Source organism: Macaca thibetana, chromosome 8, assembly GCF_024542745.1.
Source record: "Macaca thibetana thibetana isolate TM-01 chromosome 8, ASM2454274v1, whole genome shotgun sequence".
Lineage (NCBI taxonomy): Eukaryota > Metazoa > Chordata > Mammalia > Primates > Cercopithecidae > Macaca > Macaca thibetana.
In genome coordinates this window covers 77,434,514-77,455,442 of record NC_065585.1, presented here as the reverse complement: position 1 = coordinate 77,455,442, position 20,929 = coordinate 77,434,514, and the positions used below count along the sequence as shown (strand labels likewise).

Below are 20,929 nucleotides of genomic sequence, written 5' to 3'. Positions count from 1 at the left end.
AAGCACCAAACCCTTTTGATACAGAGTTTGATGTTCAGTAACTATCAGCCCCCTTCTTTTTCTCTGCCTTATTCTGCTGCCCCTCATCCTCCCAGCACTGTTTGGCACCTAATAATTATATTTCTTTCTTTTTTCTCTTCTTTTTTTAAGAGATGGGGTCTCACTGTGCTGCCCAGGCTGGAGGGGAGCAGTGTGATCATGGCTCACTGCAGCCTCAAACTCCTGGGCTCAAGTGATCCTCCCACTTCAGCCTCCCGAGTAGCTGGGATTACAGGTATGCGATACCATGCCCCGCTAATTTTTAATTTCTTGTAGAGACAGGGTCTGTGTTGGCCAGGGTGGTCTCAAACTTCTGGCCCCAAGCAATCCCCCCACCTCAACCACCCGAGTAGCCAGAACTACAGGCATGAGTCACTGCACCTGGCTCTATTTCTTAAATTAAAAAATTAACAATGCCACTTTGGTTTATAATAAAAGCTTATTTTTTGTTTAAAATGTCTAACTTGTTCTACAACAAATATAACTCACATCCCAATAAATTCACCTTCACTCTGAACTTTAGCCATTCCCAGTAAACAGAGAAGCCATTCAAATACACATGCCAGGTTTTGTGTGTGTGACTTTTACACATTTATTTCCTAATGAAAGGACAGCTTTTATCATGTCAGTTAGTATCAATAAGAAGGTCCAGGTTGGGTAAACAAGATGAAAGAACAATATAAGTCAAATAATAGACCAAGGGGGAAAAAATTCACCCAAGTAGTTATCTGGCTTACTGCAGACCAGAAAAGGGCCTGGTTGTGAGATTACCTTACTACTGTTACGGTCAGAGTACACAAGTACACATAGTGACATGCAGATACCTACAGTAGACAGTCAATGAGTTCTGATACCTGTCGGTATCTGTCCCACATCCATCAACAGTAAACATTAAATGCGAGGCGTGCATAGCTTACCTGCTTTCCACAGGGCAGTCCTCTGTTCGTTGTTGGAATTAAATGCTTTTGCAAATCTATGTGACTCTAATAAGCAGTCCAGTAGCTTAAAAAGTTGTTGTGATGTTAAAAAGCGGTACATTCCTTGGTCTTGAGTATCAACTCGAACATCAAAGTCCACCGCATCTCTCTTTGAAAAACAAACCACCCCAGCATATACACACAGTCACAATAATTTTAGTTAATTTACAACTCAATGCTCCCCAAAGACCAGTTTCACAAGAAAGCCACAGATACTCAGCTTCATCTAACCTAACAAAGTAAGGGACGGTCCATCTTCCGTTACACATCCTCGTCCCCAAGCACCGCCTCCCATCAGTCCAGACCCTCCTGGACTCCCAACTCCCTGGCCCTGCGCTCCTCAGCCCCTCAAGTCCTCCCTTCTCAACTGCTATGGAGTCCATGCATCATGATTTTAATTATTCTCTTTCACAACCCCTCCTCTTCCTTTTAGTAACTGGCTGGCAAAACGGCCATGTGGTCATGTGTGACTAGAGAAAGCAGACTGGTTTCTCTCTAAACTAGTGGGCTTGGTGCTGGCCCAGCCCTTGGCAGACCTTGGCCTAGGCCACGTTCCTGGCCAACCAGCTCACGTTTTCACTTCTCAAGTAGCTAAAACATTCTTCCAAATCTCACATGGTACATGACTTTTCTTCCCATCTCAGTGAGAAACCAGAAGCTGGCAAAGGTGGTCTCTCACAAGCTCCCACCCCAAATGTACCAGACTTCCTGCATCCATAACCCATCCCCCAGCCGTCCCCCTGCCACCACATGGGATCTGGGCTTCTGCCCCAGGTGATTCCCACTCTGTATGAAGTACTATCTCCACTCACTCAAAAACATGGCCCTAGCAATTGCCCCTCTCTTGCCTACAGTCAGTTTTTCTCTCCCTACTGGAAAGCTCTTACCAGTGAACACACTGCCATATCACCAATCTGGAGAACAAAACATAGCAAACCCCTCACACTCCAGCTATCACATTTCTCTGTGTCTTTATAGCAAAACTTCTTAACAGAGTACTGGCTGAGTCCACATTCTCTCTCTCTCTTCCCATTACAATTATGCTTTTGTCCTCAATTTAACATTTAACACATTGTTAAGGTTCCAAAGTCCTCCAAATAGTTAGAAGGCAGTTCTCAAGAGTAGTATCACTTGACCTATCCAGAGCATTTAACAAGTGACTGATCACATGCTGCTTCTTAAAACATTTTCTTCATCTGACTTCCCGGACAACTGACACCTGCTTCCCCGTGCCTCCCCATGCCTCATGGATTCTCGTCCTCAGTCTCTGCTAGCTGCCTCCTCTCCAGAAGCTGTAGAGGACAAGGTTCCTAGTGCTCAGTTGCTGACCCTCCTCCCTGCTCTAGCTAACCTTACTACCTTGTGATGGGATCCAGTCTCATGGTTTAAAAGGACATCTGCATGAGGAAGGCCCCACAAATTAATTCTCTAGCCTAACTCTACAGCCCAGACTGCTATAGCTAACTTCCTACTTACACAAAAAAAGCAGCTGTCCTCCTATCTCCTTACCTGCGCTGCAGCTAAGTTTTCCGCATCTTCTTTCTTACTTGTGGCTGGGAAGAAGACAATGTTGTCGATAGTCTGGATGAGTTCCAGCTGCACAACACATTTAATCAACAGGGCAGCAAACAATTTTTGTTCTGGAAATTCTGTGAGGAAACCCCCCCCAATGCACATGCAAACAAAAAATTATTTTGAATTCTTTGTAATTTCCATGACATTACAGTGCTAAGGAAACATTAATATGTATTCACACATCACAATGAGAAGGACATACTGCTTTTGCACGTAGGCATTACTCAGTAAAAGTTTAACTGATATTTAGAAAAGCCTTAGAAAAGTAACTTTTAAAATAAAAGTGCCCTACATAATTTAGAACAAGCTTGTCCAACCCGCAGCCTGTATGTGGCCCAGGACAGCTTTGAATGCAGCCCAACACAAATTCATAAACTTTCTTAAAACATTATGAGATTTTTTTTTCTTAGCTCACTACTATTTTTCTTTCTTTTTTTTTTTTTTTTTTTTTTTTTTGAGACGGAGTCTCGCTCTGTCACCCAGGCTGGAGTGCAGTGGCCGGATCTCAACTCACTGCAAGCTCTGCCTCCCGGGTTCACGCCATTCTCCTGCCTCAGCCTCCCGAGTAGCTGGGACTATAGGCGCCCGCCACCTCGCCCGGCTAGTTTTTTGTATTTTTTAGTAGAGACGGGGTTTCACCGTGTTAGCCAGGATGGTCTCCATCTCCTGACCTCGTGATCCGCCCGTCTCGGCCTCCCAAAGTGCTGGGATTACAAGCGTGAGCCACCGCGCCCGGCCTATTTTTCATAGTAGAAAGAAACAAGGATTGTAAGTGGCCCAGCATTGGAGCCATTGCCCCAGGACTGCCTAGTAGAAAGCCCCCTTTGGGCAGTTGTCTGCCTCCTGGAAAGCTTCCTGCCAAAACTGCCCCTGAGAATCTGGGATGGAGGTGTGGCCGTGTGGTCTGGGTCCCCAGACATGTATGGGGCCATACATGTTAGTGTATTTTATGAGTGGTCCAAGTCAATTCTTCCAGTGTGGCTCAGGGAAGCCAAAACATTGAACACCCCTGATTTAGAACAGTAATATATTCAAGATGTTCCCGCTACAAATTTTTTTTAATTCAAGTTATTTTTAACGAAAATGTAACAGATAAAAACCTAAAACTGAAATATCAACTGTAAACCCAAGTCTGACCTTAGAAAACAGGGAATAAAGGGGCTGGGCACGGTGGCTCACGCCTGTAATCCCAGCACTCTGGGAAGCCAAGGCAGAGCTGGATCACCTGAGGTCAGGAGTTCAAGACCAGCCTGGCCAACATGATGAAACCCCATCTCTACAAAGCTACAAAAAAATTTGCCAGGCATGATTGTGCGCACTCGTAATCCCAGCTACTATGGAGGCTGAGGCAGGAGAATCGCTGGAACCCGGGAGGCGGAGGCTGCAGTGAATCAAGATCACACCAGCGCACTCCAGCCTGGGCAAGAAAGAGAGAGAGACTCTGTCTCAAAAATAAATTAATTGAAATTTAAAAAAAAGAAAATAGGTTACATGAAAACTTGTAGACATAAGAAAATAACAGAACAGACCAATGTGAGACAGGAAGTGAGGGCAGCCAAGACTCCGGATTAACCTATGCAATACTGTGGTTTGGCCACAGCACATGTTTTATTTGGATCCAGATTTGTAGCTGTGACTGAAATTACCTCTTATTTTCAAAGACATCCATCAGCAAAGAAGTCTATAAAAAAATTAAGCTGGGGCCAGGTGCAATGGCTCATGCCTGTAATCCCAGCACTTTGGGAGGCCAAGGCGGGTGGACTGCCTGAGGTCAGAAGTTCGAGACCAGGTTGGCCAACATGGTGAAACCCCATCTCTACTAAAAATACGAAAATTAGCCAGGCGTGGTGGCGTGCGCCTGTAATCCCAGCTACTCGGGAGGCTGAGGAAGAACTGCTTGAACCCAGGAGGCAGAGGTTGCAGTGAGCCGAGATCACACCACTGCACTCCAGCCTGGGCGACAGAGCCAGATTTCGTCTTTAAAAAAAAAAAAAAAAAAAAGTTAAGCTGAACACATTACTTCAAAAGTAACCAAACTGCAAAGTAACAAAAGTGCCACCCACGTTCCCCTCATCAGCTACACACAACCGCATCCCTCTATCCCGAACACATTTGTTCAACACGGCGCTTCTGATAGTTCGCTGGCCCATGTGGACACACTCATGGGAGTGCTCCCCTTGTCTGACCACACCAGCTAAGTAGCTAATCCAATGCAGCAGCACAAGGTTAGAAAAGAGGACCCAACTCCCGAGATGCTGCTGCCACACCGCCCAGGGGACCCAGACCACACGGCCACACCTCCATCCCAGATTCTCAGGGGCAGCTTTGGCAGGAAGCTTTTCCAAGGAGGCAGACAACTGCCCAAAGGGAGCTTTCTACTAGGCAGTCCTGGGGCAATGGCTCCAATGCTGGGCGACTTACAATCCCTGTTTCTTTCTAGTATGAAAAACATTTTTACTACAAATTCCCTTTTCTGGCACTAATGTGTGGAAGACAAATTCATGTTTTAGGGATTTTGAGGGGTAGAAAAATAACTTACTTAAATTTATTCTTATTGAGATCATTAATGAAGGTTCCTTTCCAGATACTGTTCATAAATGCTGTTCTATTTAACGTTTAGTTCTTAGTACTAGATCACAAATTAAAAAAGCAAAACAAAGAAACCTGTAAGTCCTATGGTTATCTCTTCCTCTTAAATCTTGTCTTCTTAGTCCTTTATTACAGTGACAGCGGCATGGGCAGTCATCCATTCACTCTCTCATTCAAGTGAGAAAACATCTCAGTCCCAGGGGGCAAGAGACTCCTAGCAGGACCTGGACTCCAGAAGGGACTTAGTGGTAGATGGAAGTCTTAGGAGACCTATTTTCATCAGCTCCAACGTGAGCTGCTCAGGGGTATTAAGAGCTTCCAGCAGGGACCCAAACAGTTCTAGTGACCCCAAGAATTTGGCAGATGAGGCTGTACTCTGAACAGCAATGCCAAGCCTCTTCACAGTTTCTCGTGCCCTTTGAGACCTGGACAAGGATCCTAACTATAGTCTCACTAGCAAGGACCAGGAGCACATTTGATGACAGTATCTATTTGGACAAATTTTAGTCCTGACAAGGCCTGACACTGCCAGGGTTGTATTAGTCAACCATTTCATTGTCCACACAACAGAGAGCAAAGCTAAGCAGATTTTAACTATGTGGGACTGCAGGTACTGAATCAACTCGACAGAGCAGTGGTGCAGAAAGAATGAGGCTGGTCTGTGCTGTGATTCTTTTCACTGAGTTGGAGAGTCAGATGCAGGGGCCTCCTCATCAAACAGGAGAACCACAACCTATCCACCAAGGAAAAGGGCTCATGGGAGCAGGGTGGCCGCTTGTTCTTCCTCCAGCTCTAACTGTTCTGAGTCAACAGTTACAGGATGAACCTTGCCTAAAAGTCTTCCAGGGGAGTGAGAGTGGAATGTCTGGCCTAAGGACGCAGTCTGACCCCACAGCTCACAGTGGCAGGAAAGCAGAACCCTTGCCCCAGGAAAAAGGATAGTCCCAGAGTAGCCAAGTGCACACTTTCCACTATGTGAAGACCAAGTCCTGCCCTCACAAAGTTAAGTGTGTTTAAATTCAGTCTTGAGGCTGAGAGCAAGAAAAGCCACTTACTATTCTTTCCTCTTGGCCTTTCTTGGTGCAGACTGAAGCTGCAAAGGACTCCTACATGAACAATTCTGTTCTTTGGGGAACAGGAATGAAAAATGAAACTGGGCCACTCACTACCACCTATTTACCCTTTAAGAAATTAGCAAAATACAGTCACTGAAGATAGAAGCTCCTTTCAAGTAGGATATGATAATAAAGCCTGTCTTCTCTCAAGAACTGTAAGCACCTAGGATTAAAAAATTCCCTGAATAAAATTAAATCAAAATGGATCAACGACCTAAATCAAAGAGCTAAAAGAATAAAACTTCATAGGCCAGGCACAGTGGCTCACGCCTCTAATCTCAGCACTTTGGGAGGCTGGGCAGGTGGATCACTTGAGGTCCAGAGTTCGAGACCAGCCTGGCCAACATGGCAAAACCCCATCTCTACTAAAAATCCAAAAATTAGCCAGGTGTGGTGGCCCGTGCCTGTAATCCCAGCCACTCAGGAGGCTGAGGCAGGAGAATCGCTTGAATCCAGGAGGTGGAAGTTGCAGTGAGCCCAGATCGCACCACTGTACTCCAGCCTGAGTGACAGAGTGAGACTCCGTCTCAAAAAAAAAAAAAAAAAAAAAAAAACTTCATAGAAGACAACATTGGCTGGAAATGCTGATGACCTTGGATTTTGACAATGATACCAAAGGCATAACTAACAAAAGAAAACAAAAATTGGACTTCATCAAAATTTAAAAACAGGCAAAGGACATGAATACAAATTTCTCCAAATAAGATATACAAATGGCCAACAAGCATATGAAAAGATGCTTAACATCACTAATCATTACGGAAATGCCAGTCAAAACCACAATGAGGTACAACTGCTCACCCACTAGAATGGTTATCATTTAACAACAACAAAAAAGGCATTGGCAAAGATGTGGAAAACCTGGAATTGCTAGAGGGAATGTAAAATGGTGCAGCCACTGGCTATAGAAAATTACTTGGTGTTTCCTCAAGAAGTTAAACATAGAATTACCCTACAAGCTAGCAATTCCACTCCTAGGCAGATAACGCAAAAGAACTGAAAACAGGTATTCAAATGATATTTGTACACAACAGTTTGCAGCAGCACTATTCATGACAACTGCAGGTGAAACAAATACAAACATCCATCATCAGACAAATGGATAAACAAAATGTAGTCTATACATTCGGTGGACTATTACTTAGTAATAAAAAGGAATGAATTATTGATTCATGCTACAACATGATGAGTCTTGAAAACATTGTGAGAGAAGACAGACACAAAAGGTTATATTTTGTATGATTCCATTTTTTATATGAAATATGCAGAATAGGCAATTCACAAACACAGGTAATTAGTGGCTGCCAGGGGCTGGGGAAGGGGAGAAGAGGGAGTGGTTGTGTAACAGTTATGGGGCGGGGGGGCTCCCTTTAGGAGTGATGAAAATGCTTTGGATCTAGATAGAGGTGGTGGCTGTGAATGTACTTAATACCACTGAATTATTCACTTGTATATTGTTATTTGTTATGTAAATTTCACCTCAGGTTTTAAAAAGTTCTCAAAGCTGTCCTGTTCTCCTCTAAGGAGGCTGTGGTCTTTTCTAGGTGTTATAATTTTCCTTCAGCAAATGAAACCGAATCAATCCAGTAAAAAAGTAAAGGGTTCCTCTTTTTTGTGAAAAGGTGAGGGGAGGAATACAGGTGACCTGGGGATCCCTGTATGGAGACAGGGGTGTGGGCAGCAGTGAGGGAAATTGGCACAGGCCGACTAAGGTTAGGGAGCATTGTGGAGAAAAGGGTTGCTCCTTAAAAAGTAGGGTGCTCCTGCCGGGAACGGTGGCTCATGCCTGTAATCCCAGCACTTTGGGAGGCCAAGGCAGGTGGATCACGAGGTCAGGAGATCGAGACCATCCTGGCTAACATGGTGAAACCCTGTCTCTACCAAAAAATAAAAAACAAATTAGTCGGGCGTGGTGGCGGGCACCTGTAGTTCCAGCTACTCGGGAGGCTGAGGTAGGAGAATGGCATGAACCCGGGAGGTGGAGCTTGCAGTGAGCCGAGATTGCACCACTACACTCCAGCCTGGGCGACAGAGCGAGACTCTGTCTCAAAACAACAACAACAACAACAACAAAAAAAAAAGTAGGGTGCTACTGGCCAGATGCTGTGGCACAAGCCTGTAATCCCAGCATGTTGGGAAGCTGAGGCAGGCAGATGGCCTGAGCTCAGGAGTTCAAGACCAGCCTGGGCAACATGGCAAAACCTTGTCCCTACAAAAAAATATAAAAAATAAGCTGGGCATGATGAGGCGTGCCTGTAGTCCCAGTTACTCAAGAGGCTCGCTCGAGCCTAGGAGGTTGAGGTTGCAGTGAACTGAGATCACACTCCAGCGTGGGTGACAGAGTAAGACTCTGTCTGGAAAAACAACAACAACAACAACGAAAACAAGTTGGGTGCTCCTGCTTAGAAAGCAACAGTCCCTCACTACTTCCCCTTGCAGATGGGTAGAGGAAGGCATGTTAGGCCCTACTTCTACAGACAGAACATAAGGTTGGTTGGCATGCAGAAGGGGGTGGAGAGAGAAGACTCAGGTGCTCGTTGGTGGAAAAAGCGGACATTTCAGGTATCAGCAGAGTTCTTGACCTTCTGCCAGAGGGCATCCATCTATCAGAGGATGTCCAAATTAGGGTAAGCACAGTAAAGAAGTGATGACACGGCCAGGCGTGGTGGCTCACGCCTGTAATCCCAGCACTTTGGGAGGCTCAGGCGGGTGGATCACGAGGTCAGGAGTTCGAGACCAGCCTTGCCAACATGGTGAAACCCCGTCTCTACTAAATCTACAAAAATTAGCTGGGGGTGATGGCCGGCACCTGTAATCCCAGCTACTCAGGAGGCTGAGGCAGGAGAATTGTTTGAACCTGGGAGGCAGAGGTTGCAGTGAGCACCACTGCACTCCAGCTTAGGCGACAGGGTGAGACTCCGTTTCAAAAAAAAAAAAAAAAAAATGGTCAGGCACGGTGGCTTACATCTGTAATCCCAGCACTTTGGGAGGCCGAGGTGGGCAGATCACAAGGTCAGGAGTTCAAGACCAGCCTGGCCAATATGGTGAAACCCCGTCTCTACTAAAAATACAAAAATTAGCCGGGCGTGGTGGTGCGTGCCTTGGTCCCAGCTACTCAGAGGAGGCTGAGGCAGAAGAATCACTTAAACCTGGGAGGCGGAGCTTGCAGTGAGCTGTGATGGCGCCACTGCACTCCAGACTGGGCGACAGAGTGAGACTCCGTCTCACAAATAAATACATAAAAAAAAAGAAGTGATGACACAATTATAGTATATGCTTGTTAATGATAAAAAACCAAAAATGTTAACCCTTTCCTACATAAAACACAAATTTATTTTTATTTAGAGAAATAACTCACTTGCTGTAGATTTAATTTTGCTGACTTCTTCATTAACAGCAGAGGCAGAAACCAGTGGTGCTTGCAGTCTGTTATCCACAGACCTTGGTTGAACAGAATCATGAATATCTACAGACTTCTGTGATATTGTATCCTAATAAATAAAAAAAATCATTATAAGTATGGTTAATAAAGTTTATGTGTGAAAATATTTTCTAAAATGCTATTTTAAAAACTTATGTCCCTATGAAAATGATTACATTACAGTTACAACACAATGAGAAAATTATTTAAAATTACCTGTACATACAGAAAAGTTGACTTTCTGACCCTCATTGGGCTCAGGTCTTAAACCATCCAACAGCAACAGATATAAATACAAAACTTCAAAGTGTAGAGAAACTGGTCAGCAACACCCACAAGTGTTCATAAAATCTAAACAGACACTGTTTGCAAGGGTAAATTTAGAAAAGGATCTTCTGTCACCCATGGACCCAGGGACTGGAAAGGTCAATGTGAAGGTGACTATCTAGGAGCGTCGTACCATGAAGAGAAACTGGACCCTGGAGTCCAACAGACCTACACAAGAATCAGGCTCCAGTAATATTTATTTACTTTTCCGAGATAGGAGTTTCGCTCCTGTTGCCCAGGCTGGAGTGCAATGACGCAATCTCGAATCGCCGCGACCTCTACCTCCTGGGTTCAAGCGATTCTCCTGCCTCAACCTCCCCAGTAGCTGGGATTATAGGTATGCGCCACCATGCCCAGCTACTTTTTGTATTTTTAGTAGAGAGGGGGTTTCACCATGTTGGTCATGCTGGTCTCCAACTCCCAACCTCAGGTGATCTGCCCGCCTCGGCCTCCCAAAGTGTTGGGATTACAGGCGTGAGCCACCACGCCCAGCCACAGGTTCCAGTATTATTAAGAGTGTAACCTTGGAAAAATGATTAATTTCCTGAGGTGAGGTTTTCTGATCTAAAAAGAAATGACATACTTTCCTTGCAGGTTGTTAAGAACTAGAGATAATAAATCCAAAACACTAGCAGCACAGTGTTGGGCAATAAATGGCAGCTGACCCTACCACTCCTCGAGCTTTCTTTCATTATAAAGGTACAGCATACTCAAGAGATGAGAGAACCTGGTTTCAGGAGGAGTGCTTAGCTCTTGTTGTTCTGACATAACAGTCCCAGCCTGCAGCAACCTTACCTGCTGTGTGAAAGGAAGATGGGCCTGTGTTACCAGAAATAGTAATAATCAGAACAATACGTTAGCTTGGACTTCTGTATTTTAAGGAAGAAATTACTCAGTTCTCAGAATTAAAAATGTATTATCTTACTGAAGATAAATGAAAGCACTAGTTTTTAAATATTTTTGGTCACTGGCCCTCTTGAACAGTCTGATGATTTCTAAAATGTTCTCTCCAGAAAACTAAACCTGCACAAAAACTAGGTCACAAAATTAGGGATTTAAAAACCTTGCTCTGTTTTAGAGGAATTTTTGGATGTTAGGTATATTGTTTTCTCAATTTTTCTCACTAACCTATGTAAATGAGGAGAATTTTTGGGACGTTCTAAGTAATAACCGGGTCTGTGCTGAACGGACGTCAGCACAACAGAGTCATGGAGCCAACACGGGCCCAGTATAGACGTCACAGTTCTCAAGGGCAATTCAGAATGGTACTTTTCTGTGAAATCTGTTTTAACTGTTGACAATTTTGTTAAGAAAGTTAAAAGTTGTGAGGAACAAATCTGGTCAGTGGGCATTAGTTTGTTACTTTACAGCCTCCTGGCTTTAAAATTCAAAGGTATTATTGGGAGAACAGTACAAATTTGAAAAGACCTATAGATTATTGTTTCAAGGATAATTTTTTGATTGTCAGGGATAAGTAGGCATTATATTTACAAATTACTTTCAGAAAATTGTGTGTGTGTGGAGGCGGAAAATTTTCAGAAAATTGTGTGTGTGTGGGAGGCGGGGTAGCAAGATAAAAAGAGGGAGGAAAGCAGGAGTTGGTAAAAACAAATGTAAAATAACATTTGGAGAAACTTGGTGTAATGATTACTTTTGTGTCAATTTGGCTAGGACACAATACCAATATCCTATGTACTTAAGCCAGATACTTAAGTCAAATGAGTAACAATTAATTCAATTAAACACTATTCCAGGTGTTGAAGCTGAAGGTATCTTATAGATATGGTTAACATCTATAGTCAGTTCACTTTAAGGATATTATCTTCAATAATCTAGATGGTCCTTATCCAATAAGTTGAAGGCCTTCAAAACTGAGCAAAATAGGTTTTCCTGGGGAAGAAATTCCGCCTGTGAACTGCAGCTTCAGCACCTGCCCAAGGCTTTCCAGCCTGCCTGCCTGTCCTACAAAATTTCAAACCTGCCAGCCTCCACAATCACATAAGCCAGTTCCTTAAATCTATCTATATATATCTCTACTGTTGGTTTTGTTTCTCTGGCCCTGATAAAGATTTTGATACTATGAAATGGAATGTGGCTGTAACAAACACCTAAAAATGTGGAAGTGGCTTTGGAACTGGGCAATGGTAGAAGCTGGAAGAGTTCTGAGACACATGATAGAAAACACCTAGATTGCCCTGAAGAGACTGTTGGTAGAAATATGGATGTCAAATGTGGTTCTGGTGAGGACCCACAAGGGAGTGCAATGTGTGAGAGAAAGCTTCTACCATCTTAGAGAAGACATGTATGGCCATCAAACAGATTATTGGTACAAATAAGAATGTTAAAAGGTGCTTCTGGTGAGGTCTTAGAAGGAAATCAAGCACATGGGATTAGATACTAATAGAAAGGTGATCCTTGTTGTAAAGTGGCAGAAAGCCTGGCTGAATTGTTGGGTGGAAAGCAGAATTCTAAGTGATGACATGTAGTGGAGAGTTCCAAGCAAAGTGTTGAAGGCGTGGCCTGCTTTGTCCTTGCTGTTTATAGTACAATGCAAGAATAAGATATATTGATGAAAGAACTGTTAAGCAAAAAGAAACTGCCACTTGATGATTTGAGAGGATCTTGGCCTATCCACATGGAAAAGGATGCTACAATTAGGAAATGAATTGTTAGGAAAGCATGCTTTGGAGAGAAGGCCAAGGCTATAATAGCTGGACGACTTTTTGCCAAAGAGATTAGGTATATATCTAGTGGATCCAATCAACCATCTCAGCAGAAGCCAGGAACATAACAGGACTATCCAGAAAGATGTATGGATCACCCTCTTGTTTAATGGCATGGTTTCTCTTAACGCATACAGAAGACCCACAAGGATTTTGAGAATGATATACCAGCAGACATATGGCCAGCCTAGAATGAAAGGGACAGAAACAATAAAAGGAAGGGAGGCTGACTTCTAGGATTCTACAGGCAGAAAATGGGTCAACAGAGCTGCAAACGTGCTAACCTTTAAGAAAAAGAAGAACAACCGATAGTGTAGGGCTCAGGCCCAAAGAAGTAAGCCATGGCCCCAGAAGGCAGAATATTAAGCCACACAGCATTATTCTCAGGCTTTAAAACTCAACAGAATTGTCCCTGCTAAGTTTCAACCTTGCTTAGGACTGGTGATCCTTTGTTCCTTCCAATTTCTCCTTTTTGCAATGAGAATGTCTATCTTATGCTTGTCCCACTACTGTATTTTAAAAGTTACTTTACCTATTTTCTAGGTTCACAGGTCCACAGATGGAGATGAATTCTGCCCCAGAATAGATCATACTCAAGAGTGTCATCCATCCTTAATGTAGATGTCTGAGATGATCAGATTAGGGACTTCCGATGGTATTTATATGGGATTTTGGACATAGTATTGATGCTGTAATGAGTTTAGACTTTTGGGGACCTTAGAATGGGGTGACCATCTTTTGCCGATGGGATGGACATGAATTTTTAGGTGTCAGTGGGTAGACCACAGTAGGATGAATATTGGCCCCTAAAAGGTATGTCTAAGTTCTGACCCCTGATACCTGCAAATGTTACCTTACTTGGAAATAAGGTCTTTTCAGATGTAATTAAGGATCTTGAGATGAGATCATCCTGGATTTCAGGTAAACCCTAAATCCAATGACTAACGTCTTCATAAAACAAAAAGGAGAGGTAGAGATTTAATTCACACACAGTGAAGAAGACTATGGATAGATGGTGGCAAAGATTGGAGTGATATGTGAACAAGCCAAATAATGCCAAAGGTTGTCAACAGCCACCAGAAGCTGGAAGAAGCTAGTAAGGATTTTCCTTTAGAGCCTTTGGAGGGAATGTGGCCCTGCTAACTCCTTGATTTAGGACCTGTGGTCTTTAGAACCATGAGACAGTAGGTTTCTATAGTTTTAAGCCACCAAGTTTGTGGTAATTTTTTATGGTAGACCTAGGAAACCAATACACTGGGTGAAGTGAATATCAGAATTCTTTGTACTGTTTTGTGTTACTTTTCTATAAGGTGAAATTATATAAAAATAAAAAGTTTAAATACTATCCAACAATATCTTCAGCTTTGCATGGAGATAGCTACGTAATATGGTATCTTTCTCTCGCAACCCTTAAAAAATCATTTTACTCTATGTCCGATATTTAAAAATAATTTAAAATACTCCCTTCATGGCACTTAACAGAGACACATATTAATTGTCTGTGAAACTGACCACAGAACTAACTTCACAATTCTGGACAGCAAATTTATACCATCTTCTTAAAAGAGACGAATGCATCGCAATGATATGAATGTTTGTGTTCCCTCCTAAATTCATAATGAAACTGAATCCCCAATGCAACAGTATCAAGAGGTAGAGATTTTAGGAGGGGAGTAGGCCATAAGAATTAGTGCCTTAAAAAAGGGCTGGAGGGAACTATCTAGGCCCCTTTCTGTCCCTCCTTCTTCTACCATGTGAGAATGCAGCAACGAGGTGCCATCTTGGAAGCAGAGAGCAGCTCTCACCAGACACCTGATCGTACAATTCCCAAGCTTCGTAATTGTGAAAAAATAAATTTCTATTTATAAGTAATCTAGTTTCAGGTATTTTTTTAATAGTAGGAATGGATTGAGACACTTACATGTAAGACTTTGACCCATAATAAAATTACTCATCACAAATAACTAATTTCAATATACTTTACTGATTAAAACTTACCAATGGCTTTTCACTTACAGGAGATGGAGGTGGGGGGGCAGTTTCTCCAGAAGTGGGCCGCCAGGTCAAGAGCCTTTAAGATACCAAAACCACATCAATCACTAGGGGGCTGTGCCACATGCCACATCCAGCATATTTTGAAATGGGCCCAAGAAAGTAACAAGAACATACCAACTACACAGTCCATCTTTGACTACTGCTAAGAGCAATTTCCTAAAAAACATCTAGTAAAAAGTTTAAACATGTACTTTTAGAAAAAAATTAAGTGGCGTTTAATATAATTAAAAGGGTAACATAGTCACCAGTTTTACATTAAAAAAAAACACTTTCTGATAAGTTTTAAAAATTTTAAACCTCCTTTCCCTAAGTATTAATATCAAATATTTTCCAAAGTAAGAGACTTCTCAAAAAAAAAAATTCATAAAACTGGCCAGGTATGGTGGCTCACGCCTGTAATCCCAGCACTCTGGGAGGCCGAGGTGGGTGGATCACCTAAAGTTGGGAGTTCGAGACCACCTGACCAACGTGGAGAAACCCCATCTCTACTAAAAATACAAAATTAGCCGGGCATGGTGGTGTATGCCTGTAATCCCAGCTACCTGGGGAGACTGAGGCAGGAGAATGGCTTGAACCCAAAGGCGGAGGTGTGGTAAGCTGAGATCACGCCATTGCACCCCAGTCTGGGAAACAAGAATGAAACTCCATCTCAAAAAAAAAAAAAAAAAAACCCTGCCTCACTATAATTCCATTTCACACTCATCCCTTAGAGAAAAATGACAAGCTGTTATAAAATATGAAATATGTATAAATACATTTTCCTTAGATTATTAAAAGATCAGTAACAGAAACAGGCTGAGATTTTTTTTTTCCCAATTCAAAACCACTGCTTGGTTTGATCTGAATAAATAAAATCTTATAAAAGTCAGCGGAATCACTTCACTATGTCCCAAATTTTGGATAACCAGACTAAAGGTTTTGGTTTACAAATAGTTTAATTCATGTATTTGTTATAGTTTATAGCAGTTTGGTTTGTAATAAATCTAAATCCATATAAGAGTAAGACAAGCTTAAAAGGATTTCTGTTACGAGAAATCAGTAGTTACTATCAAACTTTTAATCACTAGTCACTCTCCAACTCATTCAATATACAAATATAAATGTAAAGTTGTATAAAATCTTCTTACGCATGTGGGATTGTGGTTTTGAAGATATCCAGTGTGCAGTTGCAAGTTTTATCCCAGATTTCTAGGGTAAATTTTTCACCATTCAGAATAACAACATTCTCTAAACAGTTTGTACCAGATCGTGCTAACTGCTCATTGTCTAGGAAAGAAAAGAGCAATTCATTTATATATTACCAGGGTCACATTTAACACTTTGTGTCACATATCTGGTACAGACCTACCTTGCTGCACACACCAGTAGAGCTGAGCAAAAATATCATCCAAAAGTACATCACTGAGTACTTCTAAATACTGAGTGAATACATCACAGATTGCATAAAGTGCATGATTGCAAGTTGTTGTCATCCATTCAGCTTTCTGGGGAAAAAAGTCGTTAATGAACATCATGCCATTAATCAACTACTATGATTTAAAAAGATATACATATATATATACACATATATATATATATAAATGTTTTCATATTTAAAATGTAAGGCTGTCAGTGTTCCTTTTAGACCACTGAATTCCCTCTAGAACGTTACATTCACCTTAACTTAAAATCTGGTATCTATTGCTCCTCATTATCCCATAACCATCTATGCATACAATAATTTAACTATTTTTGGCACTATTTGTTTTATTAAAAAAAACCATCACCATATCATCTTGATATTAACATTATGATTTTTCAAAGTGCATGAATAGCAACAGCCAGCCTTGCTCTAGACCATGACAGAACATGAAAGGGAAATAAGGAGGTAAGAATTTGTCCAAATGGGGTTAGCATAGGTTTAAAATAAAAATGACTTTCCTGAAGTATGGTTATCTGAAAACACCATAAAAAAAGGGCTATACAAAATAAGTGTAATTTATTTTTTCAAACCCATAAAAAATACTCACAGAAGTCTGCATTTAACACTGCTGTATGGAACAAAAGGGGAAAATATGAAGCTCTCTTGACACGTTTCCTAAAATGTATATTGTAACTGGTTCATAGTAAAATATGTTGAAATAAATAAAATTTACTTTGTATTCCTTACTTTTTACATAAAAAAGAAGTCACTATATAATACTAAAGAAAGTTATTGGCCAGGCGCGGTGGCTCAAGCCTGTAATCCCAGCACTTTGGGAGACCGAGACGGGCAGATCACGAGGTCAGGAGATGGAGACCATCCTGGCTAACACGGTGAAACCCCGTCTCTACTAAAAAATACAAAAAACTAGCCGGGCGAGGTGGCGGGCGTCTGTGGTCCCAGCTACTCGAGAGGCTGAGGCAGGAGAATGGCGTAAACCCGGGAGGCGGAGCTTGCAGTGAGCTGAGATCTGGCCACAGCACTCCAGCCTGGGCGACAGAGCAAGACTCCGTCTCAAAAAAAAAAAAGAAAGTTAGTTACTGATGTTTTATAGTTTTGACTGTCGAAACGAGGAAAAGAAATGGAAAAGTCAGAAAAACACTAAAAACAAAACAGAACAAAAAAATCAATTCATTAATTCAGTTCTATCCCCCACATAGCATTCTTTTTTTTTTTTGAGACGGAGTTTCGCTGGTCACCCAGGCTGCAGTGCAGTGGCACGATCTCAGCTCATGGCAACCTCCACCTCCCGGGTTCAAACGATTCTCCTGCCTCAGCCTCCCAAGTAGCTGGGACTACAGGCACCTGCCACCACACCTGGATAATTTTTGTATTTTTAGTAGAGATGGGGTTTCACCATGTTGGTGAGGCTGGTCTCAAACTCCTGACCTCAGACGATCCACACGCCTTGGCCTTCCAAAGTGCTGGGATTACAGGCGTGAGCCACTGTGCCCAGCCAGTGTTCTTATTTATAAAGACATAGTATTATATTCTCATGCCTTAAAAATTTTCTAGGAATTCTCTTCTGTACTTAATTTGAAACACTAAAATGTATTGATGATAATACTGAGGATCTTTTAACTTGACTAAGCTAAATGAAAATTGTGTATCCTCTTACCTCTGTCTGTTGTTCTGGCAATTTCATATTGTCAAAGATTCGGAAAACAATTCTAAATAAATCCTGCCACCAGTGTTTCTCATAAGTGTGGCCATATGTTTTCATTATTTCAAACATTACTGTTAAACCCCTAAAATGACAAAACACAATTAGAAAGCTATAATACAAAAAAGCATACTCCTCCTAAAATAGTTTTTATAGTTCACAAAGCTACTAAAACCAGAAAGCTTAAAACTAGTCTGAAATTAACACACGACACTGGGTTTTAAAAAAGTTAAGTTGTAAGAACAACAGGTTCCTTTAGGATATATCATTCAGGAAAAAAAAATCTCCAAAGGTCTTGGCCGTAAACTTTTTAATTTTACTTTTCCTTTACTCTTACCTCACCATTGCAGCATTTAAAAACTGTAAATGGAATTACAGATTGAAAACGATAATTGTTTGAGTGAATATTAATTTTGTGGTACTACAGCCAAAAAAGAAAATACATATATAGCAGTCTAAGAACAAAACAAAAGTTAGATTTTGGAAAATCTTTTTCAAAGAACTATGGGGATTTTCACCCAATACTAGAAGCCTTATTCATGCAACATCCCCAAACAAAAGGATTTACAAAACAAATCCACTAAGGGGTCTTTCTGTGTTTCATTTCTTGCTATATCCCAGGCACACAGCAGTGCTCATTGCCTGGAAGGCAAACAATAAATATTTGCTAAATAAATTGCTTAGCATCACATTGAGTAGCTTTTGTGTAAGTGTTAAAACTGAAACTCAAAACTTTCTTCTTCATTCCTTCCTGTTTCTTGAAATAATACTTTTATGTAACCATTAGAAACTTTAATCTTTTCTCTATTTGTTGCTTTTTCTGGGAAAACACAGGCATCCTCCAATTTAGAAATGGCTTATGTTTCCAAAAGTTTGAGAGTAAAACAGAACAAAATTTTCTTTGAAAGGCTCTCATAAGGACTGGAATAGGGCTGAACTCATTTGCTGTTATGCTATCCCCAAACCTAGTAGATGGCTCATACATAGTAGGTTCTCAACAAGTTTTTGTTAAATGAATGTGTAAAATAACATTACAATACTTCAGACCTACAGTAAATTCACACTGGTCTATTGGATCCCTAAGATATCTAATATGTAATACTAGCAATGGTAAAGAAACCATAGTGAAGAAACTCCTGGGAAAGAAACTCTTCCACAGAGGACGCCTGTCAGAGTTCCATCACTGATGCTAAACCCACAGTTCCCTCCTTGCGATGGAACAAGGCTCCCTCATCCTCCATCTGCTGAGCTCTGTATCGATGCCCTCCCACTCCAAGTAACAGGATGCTGCCTCTCATGGCTGGGAGTAAGTGGATATGGGCAATCCTGTTTTTTCCAGGGCCCAAAGTAAACACAGAGATCAATTGTTTCCAAGGATTTTTAATGTGGAAAATGTCTTTTTTTTTTTTTTTTTTAAGCAATACTTAAATAGTTGGTGTAGGGAAAAATAATACAGTCATGTGCCACATAAGGACATTTCAGTCAACAATGAACTGCACATAAGCCAGTGGTCCCCTAAGATTATAATAGAGCTGTAAAGTTCCAATTGTCTTGTGACATTGTAGTTGTAGCTTTCATTGATCGTAGGGCAACACTTTACTCACATGTTTATGGTGATATTGGTGTAAACAAACCTACTGCACTGCCAGTCATATAATGATAAACAATTTTGTTAATGATTAATTTACTGCACCTCTCATCATTATTTGCAAGTGTACTCCTTGTACTTACACATTTTTAAAAAGTTAATTGGAAAACAGCCTCAGGCAGGTACTTCAGTAGGTATTCTGGAAGAAGTCATTGTTATCATAGGAGATGACGGATCCTTATGTGTTACTTCCCCTGAAGTAACACATCTTCCAGTGGGGTAAGACGTGGGGATGAAAGACAGTGACACTGATGATCCTGACTCTGTATAGGCCTAGGTTAATGTGTGTGTCTATGTCTTAGTTTTTAACAAAAAAGTCTAAAAAGTAAAAAATAAAAATAGAAATAGAAAAAAGCTTATAGAATAAAGATATAAAGAAAATATTTTTGTACAGCTGTACAATGTGTTTTAAGCTAAATGTTAATATAAGAGTCATGTTTTTTAAAATTTTAAAAATTATGAAGCAAAAAACTTACAGTAAGCTATGGTTAGTTTTTTACTGGAGAAAAACATCTTTTCATAAATTTAGAGTAGCCTAAGTTTACAGTGTTTATAAAGTCTACAGTAGTGCATAGTAATGTCCTAGGCCTCCTTTGCGTTCACTCCCCACTCACTCACTGACTCACCCAGAACACTTTCCAGTCCAGTGAGTTCCATTCATGGTAAGTGCCCTATACAGGTTTTATCTTTTATATCATGTTTTTACTGTACCATTTCTATGTATATATATACACATAGAATTTTTTTTATCTGAGACAGAGTCTCTTACTGTCACCCTGGCTGGAGTGCAGTGGTGCCATCTTGGCTCACTGCAACCTCCGCCTCTCGGGTTCAAGCAACTCTCATGCCTTACCTTCCCGAGTAGCTGGGATTACAGGCGTGTGCCACCACACCCAGCTAATTTTTGTATTTGTATTTTTTAATTTTTATTTTTGAGACAGAGTCTCACTCTGTTGCCTGGGCTGGAGTGAAGTGGCACTCTCAGCTCACTGCAACCTCTGCCTCCCAGGTTCAAGCGATTCTCCTGCCTCAGCCTCCTGAGTAGCTGCGATTACAGGTGCGCACCACCACACCCAGCTAATTTTTGTATTTTTAGTAGAGAAGGGGTTTCACCATGTCGTCCAGGCTGGTCTCGAACTCCTGACCTCAGATGATCCGCCCACCTGGGCCTCCCAAAATGCTGGGATTATAGGCATGAGCCACCATGCCTGGCCAAATTTTTATGTTTTTAGTAGAGGTGGGGTTTCACCATGTTGGCCAGGCTGGTCTCGAACTCCTGACATCAGGTGATCTGCCCACCTTGGCCTCCCAAAATGCTGGGATTACAGGCGTGAG

The 20,929-nt window shown here is 41.5% G+C and overlaps 1 protein-coding gene across 5 annotated transcripts in view; it reads right to left on the bottom strand.

The window, feature by feature from the left end:
* The window catches only part of ARFGEF1 (ADP ribosylation factor guanine nucleotide exchange factor 1), a 147,220-nt gene that overhangs the window by 4,448 nt on the left and 121,843 nt on the right, over positions 1-20,929 (bottom strand). For 4 of the 5 annotated variants that reach the window (XM_050802008.1, XM_050802007.1, XM_050802011.1 and 1 more), the window contains 7 exons: positions 17,902-18,031; positions 16,170-16,305; positions 15,949-16,087; positions 14,765-14,837; positions 9,654-9,786; positions 2,526-2,665; positions 957-1,125 (listed from right to left, as the gene is read on the bottom strand). In XM_050802008.1, coding sequence (XP_050657965.1) covers positions 957-1,125; positions 2,526-2,665; positions 9,654-9,786; positions 14,765-14,837; positions 15,949-16,087; positions 16,170-16,305; positions 17,902-18,031 — 920 coding nt within the window. The remainder of the gene's footprint in view (positions 1-956; positions 1,126-2,525; positions 2,666-9,653; positions 9,787-14,764; positions 14,838-15,948; positions 16,088-16,169; positions 16,306-17,901; positions 18,032-20,929) is intronic. The other variant, XM_050802009.1, reaches the window with a different exon arrangement.